The 6608-nt window shown below is 30.4% G+C and overlaps 1 protein-coding gene across 1 annotated transcript; it reads left to right on the forward strand.

Annotated features, from left to right (window-relative positions):
- The first annotated feature begins 3524 nt into the window (after positions 1-3524).
- On the forward strand, positions 3525-6517 carry LOC124933996 (sphingosine-1-phosphate lyase-like). Its single transcript, XM_047474452.1, has 7 exons — positions 3525-3607; positions 3751-3796; positions 4950-5104; positions 5210-5269; positions 5367-5591; positions 6324-6361; positions 6498-6517. Exons 1-7 carry the CDS (start codon positions 3594-3596, stop codon positions 6500-6502), a joined length of 543 nt encoding a protein of 180 aa, XP_047330408.1. The 5' UTR covers positions 3525-3593; the 3' UTR covers positions 6503-6517.
- The last annotated feature ends 91 nt before the right edge of the window (positions 6518-6608 follow it).

Raw genomic sequence — 6608 nt, forward strand, 5'->3', positions numbered from 1 at the left:
TTGCTTCTCTTCTGCAGCTTATACTACATCATCAAGTGCAGATCTCCTATAAAAAAAGGCAGAATTTTAAAAAACTTATTATTGATATTATTTTTCAACTAGCTGAGGCAGCTTGTAGCCTTATTGGTAGTCAATCCAGATCCTTATTGGTGTCAATCCAGATTTCCTTAAGATTTAGGTAGAATTTCAATACGCTTGTATTCTGGGCTTGTGAATTGGATCTGTGTATTGGGTGGGTTATAAAGTTGAGGAATAACGGATTCAACCTAAATGGGTGGGTGGTAATTCGGATTTTTGTGTTTATTGAAAATTTAAACCCGGGATAAATTATTACTCTAATACAAGCATAACTTTTTTGTGTTTATTGAAAATTTAAACCCGGGATAAATTATTACTCTAATACAAGCTTAACATGAGTGGTGATCTAAATTATAAATGAACTTTGAGCTATCTAATCATTTTTTTATTTGGACTTATTTTATTATAAAATAGTCCTACGTATAAATTAAAAATAATATTTAAAATAGTTATTAAATAAAATCATATACAAAAATTAAACAATATATATATATAAAGAAACTCTCCCAACATAACAATATAATAGAAAATCAACTATGTGAAAGTGTGATCACGATCTGAGAACTCGTTTGGATTGTCGAAGTGTGGTAAAAAAAAGTCGTAGTATATGAGATGCAATGTTGTGGTGCAAAATACTCGAAGTGAGATTACAAAATTAGTAGTATGAGATATCCATATTAGGAAAAAAATAATAATTAGTGATTAAATATGTGAATGAAAAGAAGGTCACGAATGAGAGTTGATTTGCCGAAGTGAGGGTAAGATGTCGTGATAATGATATGAGACGTTTAATGTACAAAATATTCGAAGTGAAGTCACACGAATAATAATGAGAGGTTTATTTAATACAAAGAATATTGGCGGTTGTCGAATAAATGATAGTAAAAATGTCGGTGATATGAGATGGTTAATTTGCCAAAATTGAGGGTAAAAGATGTTAGTAATTGTGAGATTATTGAGTGAATAAATGATGTAACGAGATTAATAATATTAGAGGTCAGAGAATAAAAGATATTGGTAGTTAAATAAGATTGTTAGTTTACCGAAATTTAAAAGTTAAAACATTATGAGTTAAACTAAAATTAAGATTGTTTATTTCAAATTTTAAAAGTAAAAAGACTTGGAGTTAAACTAAAATTAAAATTGTTTATTTTTAAATTTTTTTAGGTAAATATGATGAAGACGATCACAATGTTGTTTCAACGAATATAAATATTAACAACTAAGGAGAGGACGACGATGAATATGATAACAATAATGACAATAAGGATGAAAATACAAAATGACAACAATAAAAAAAAAAGACAACATAGATGTGAATTTGATTAATCTTTTTACCATAAAGACATTAGGTTAGTTATATAACTAATTTCATAGCTATATATTTTATTTGTACTTATTTTAACCAATTTTATCTTGTACTTGTATGGTTGAGTTTTTCTGCACAAATATAGTGTAACAAGTGTAATGAAAAAATGTATGTTTATTTAAACAATATAATAATATTTTCCTTAAATTTCTACAGGGTCAAACGTGTGAATTCAATCTAGTCAACACATATTCCATATTGAATTTCTAAGCCCACATAATTTGAACACGGAGTTTCTTTGAACCAGGTTTTAATGGTCAATGATTCATAACATTAATGTATCTAGAGTCTTGTTTGACTTTAGGTTATTAGAGATTATCTTAAATAACACTCTTCAAATCAATAACATATTATATAACATATCATTTAAATAAATTTAATTATTATTTGCAAAACCTATATTTTTTATTATTTTTATACTGTTAATATATTTTTATTTAAATAATTTTAAATAATTTAATTTGCCATAACTTATATACATTAAACAAGGCTATTTAAATTAAATAAACGATCCAGATCAAACAAAGCCTTAGACATTACCTAAGATAGAGTTGACAAATATCCTATTATATACTATTTTTAAATATTAAAATTGTTGTTAAAATGGTATGAGTAGAGACAAAAATAGTATTACAATTAAAAAAGAACATAATTTATAGTTATTTGTTTATAAATGGTAACTTGATCATGGATTACTTTTAAATAATTTCTTATCATTTTAATAATTAAATAATTCATTTTTTTTAGTGAACTAAAATCTAATTTCATTTATTTTAGTAAAACAAAATAAAAAAATTATAACTTTTTTTTCCAAATAATCAAAGACTAAGAATCTTCATAAACTTCTTTGATCTAAGTTATTCAAAGTTTAAGTTATGGAATAAAAAGATTTAAAAGAAATTAATATATAGTAGAAAAATATTTAGATATTTGGATGGATAAATTAATTAATTTTAAGATGATTTAAATAACTTTTATCTAATTCCAGTGTTTAGTAAAATAAAATATCCTAAAATAGTATTTATTATATAATTAATAATATATAGGAATATATTTCACAAATTATATATTTTGATTATTTTCTAATTCAATAAATAAATTACATGGCAAACTCCAACGACGTCGTGGGAAAGATATTTCCTCGCGCGGTGGTTTCTGTCTCTCTTGATGAACGCGGGTCCCACCTCTAGAACTTTCCTTTATTTCAAATTTAACTAATTCAATTGAATAAAAAATTAAAATTTAATTTATTAAAAAATATATATATAATTAATCAAAATCATAAATAAGTTGAAAATCCACACAATCCCATATATATATATATTTGGAAAAAATATATTTCAAATTCATTTAATAATTCACAGAATCTGAGATTTTATATTTATTCATTTGTACATTAATTAATTAATTATTTATAATACTAAGTGAAGTAAAATAAATTGAGGGAGTTTTGTATCTTAAAAGACATAGTTAAGGAGTCAATTTAAGACTTCTTAAAAAAAACATATTTGGAGGTTACGAGAGCTTTCAAGGTTTCAACAAACGCAATTTCTTCTCCTTCCTTCGTTATCTCTCTCTAGGGCATCTTTCTATCAGCAATATGCCGTCATTCACAAAGGTTGTATGGGAGACTTTGCTAGAACCTGTAGTTCAAGATTCTCACAAGTGTTTTTTCAAATCCGATGTTGTAGCCGGTAATGAAGAGAGGTAGGATGTTAGATCGACGAAACATATATACATATCACCTGCTCTGTATGCGACTCCGCAGCCGACTCCGATTCCGGATTGTACCTCCGATCCGTCATCGCCTTCACCATACATCGTTAACCATAAGAGACGCGGAGGTAAGGTGTTTTCTCTTTGTTCCGATGGTTCTGATGAGAAGAAATTGAAAAAAACCATGTCTTTCTTCATTGACTGCTTCATCAACAGAATCAAATGATGCGGTTATGCTCGAAGAATCGTTCGATCAGGAATTTCTAGGGCTAATCAGTTGAGAGCATATGCGAATTCATTTTTGTCTCGATATGAACCTCTGGCTCTGTTTCTTGCTTTTCCTTTCTCCCTTGTTGTTAGTTGGTTCCTTCGATCTGTGGGTCCTTCTGTTCACGAGAAAGGGATAAAGACCACTGTTTTAGGGTTCATAATGTGTTCCATCAAGTAATTTCTTCTCCCTCTTTACTTGCTTGCATAATAGAACGCACATCTGGAACTTTACTCATTTTCTTTTTTTTTAGTTTTATTTCTTCTGATTGTCCAAGTGTTGTGTGATTTGATCGAACGATTTGATTTCCGACAAACAGATTTGTACCTGGCTTGAAGAATTACATCGATGCTGAGAAAAAGAAGGTGGATCATTGTAGAACTGCTTTCTTTTTTAATTGCTTAGAAAGTTTAAAAGGAATATATTTCATTGCTGGATTTACTGCCCTATTTGGAAATGAATTTGATTTGTTTATTTTTGCTTAGACAATAGTCTCAAATTAAAATCAAATACACAAATCTTTATTATAAAATTGAGATAAATGAAGGAAAAAATAACAGCCCTAACTAATGATTGAAAGGATGGGAATCTTGGGATACATTCTTCTGTCCTTGAGCCAAAAAAAAAAAAAAGTACCAATTATCCCAGTCGAACTGTTTTAGAAAAAAATGTGTCAGGCTCAAGCATTCTACTAAAGAGTGTATAACTACTTGGGGCAACCGTATTCATGATAGTGGTCTTGGCAATTAAATGCTGTTGACGTTCTAGTCTCTTGTGGCCGGATACCATTTAAGAGGTTGTGCATGTAAGATAATATATAAATATGTACATATTATATATATACCTATAGGCTATAGCCTGTAGGAATGAATAAATAATTAAATCCTTGTAGTAAAAATAAAATACAATTATTGCAGATACCTGATACATGGAGTGCTATATTTGGCAGTTGACTTTGTAATAGAGAAACTTAAGCTGATAATATTTGCATCTAGAAAAATACTTCAGAAAGCCTAACTCTGATACTTATCTCATGGATTTTTTGTTGCTGCAAAAAACTCTTGGTGGATTTTCTATGTGTTCTTTAGTGATGGTCCTTATTGGAGTATGTATTTGCTTGGTTTAAACTTGCACATCCTACCTTCTGTTATCCACTTTTCCATTGATCATGCAATGAATGACCAAGATCTTATCTCAATTTTCTGTTTTTCCATGAGAACTTAGATCATTTAACTTTCTTGAACTCAAAGCCCATACTGTCATTACTTAGTAATCACTGTATAATTATTGTGATGATTTACCTAAGTAAAGACCTTCTCTTATCCACTGAGAGTATTGTCTTCTTCTTCTTCTTTAGTTTCTAATTATTCTTTGACTTATAGAATATCCGGAGCACTAAAATACTCAGATACTTTATTAATTTCTATTAATCTTAGAAGTTGTCTGGTCTTCCAAGTCCTTCCAGCTTGCACCCTTCTTCTGCCATTGGGGTATGTTCAAAGAATTTTAATTGTGCAGGTAGTAGATAAGTTGCAGTCCAATAGTAAATCTAAAAGTGGGAATGGTTGGAGAACAGAGTTACCTGTGGTAGGGTTAGGAGTAGGTGTTCTTGAGAAAATGAGAGAGGACAAAAGAAATGATGTGGTTTGGCAAGGCAAATGCTCTGGTACAGTGTACGTGTTGTAAAGTTATTCAATCAACAACACATGCTGTTTGTTACTCAAGAGTCCATAGTCGTTTTGACATGTGTTAATGTTTTTGACCCTGTATATATGTAGTTATATTGGAGGTAGTGAAACTGAAGGGCATTTTTCTTTGATAAATGAGGCATGCACCATGTGCGTAAGACACCTCTCTGTTTTAGAGATGTCAATTATTATTATTATTATTGTGTTTTGTTTGATGAACCATGCTCAAATTTGAACGAATTCTCAGGTTTGCTCACACCAATCCATTACACATGGATGTGTTCCACAGTGTTGTCAAATTTGAGGCAGAAGTGGTTGCCATGACAGCTGCACTCATGGGAAGCCAAGAGAAATCTTATGGAGGACAAATTTGTGGTAACATGACATCTGGAGGAACTGAAAGCATACTGTTAGCCGTAAAGTCATCTCGCGACTTCATGAAAGCTAGGAAGGGTATTGTAAGACCAGAAATGTACGCATACTACCCTCATATGTTCTATCTAAAAGCTGATTCACTAGACTGCTCCTTACACACTTTCAAGCAGATACTGCATCAATTAGACGATAGGTCAACAAAAACACTATATTGGTACTTACACCCATAGAAGACATTAAGATGTGATCTAACTTAACTTCCATGATTTGTACTCTTGAAGTTGTTAGCCTAATACGAGGTTTTGTTATTTGCGACTTAAACTTATGTATTGTGATCAAGGAACTGTTATTTTTTTTTATAATTAAAACAGATAGTTGGATCATCTCCTGGCTTCCCACATGGCATCATAGATCCTATTGAAGTATGTGGATACACCTGAAATCTCTACTTCTTGTCGACTTAATTACTCTTTTTTTGGAAATAGTCTTGTTGGCTTAATTACTAGTAGCACTAAATTGACTCTTCTTTGGATTCATGTAGGAGCTTGGCAAATTAGCTCTTAGCTACGATATATGCTTACATGTTGATCTGTGTCTTGGAAGTTTTGTATTGCCTTTTGCTAGTAAACTTGGGTATGTTCAATAACATAGTTTAATGGCTAAATTGAGCCAATTTGAGTTTAGTGTAGAAAATTGAGACTCATTCAAGTTCAATTTCAATGATCTGTTATAGATTATTTCCTTCTCCAAGTGTTGACTTTTTTTACCTCATTTGTTCAATTCACTTGATATATCTTGTGCATTTTTTTCCATGTCTTTTGCTTTCCAGCAGAAACTCCATAACCTTGACAATCATCAGCAGAAAAGGTGATATCTTACAATGCATTTGGAAATGGTTTATATAATATCTATATAATTACCATCCACGACTTTACACGTTCTGAAATGTATAGTATTTCTAGTCATGTATATTCATCTGTTATTAATGTTGTTGCTGATACAGAGTAGCTGAAGCCAGAGTGCTATTGAATAGAATTGCTCATATTCAATGCTTTTGTTATTTGTCAGGTATGATATTAATAAACTTACACATTAACAAATATACTGTGTAAAT

This window comes from Impatiens glandulifera, chromosome 4 (genome assembly GCF_907164915.1).
Source record: "Impatiens glandulifera chromosome 4, dImpGla2.1, whole genome shotgun sequence".
Lineage (NCBI taxonomy): Eukaryota > Viridiplantae > Streptophyta > Magnoliopsida > Ericales > Balsaminaceae > Impatiens > Impatiens glandulifera.

Coding starts and splice junctions, on each gene's coding strand:
- LOC124933996 (XM_047474452.1), top strand. Junction 5,105..5,209: donor GGCAAATGCTCTGGTACAGT/GTACGTGTTGTA, acceptor GTATATATGTAG/TTATATTGGAGGTAGTGAAA. Junction 5,270..5,366: donor ATAAATGAGGCATGCACCAT/GTGCGTAAGACA, acceptor ACGAATTCTCAG/GTTTGCTCACACCAATCCAT.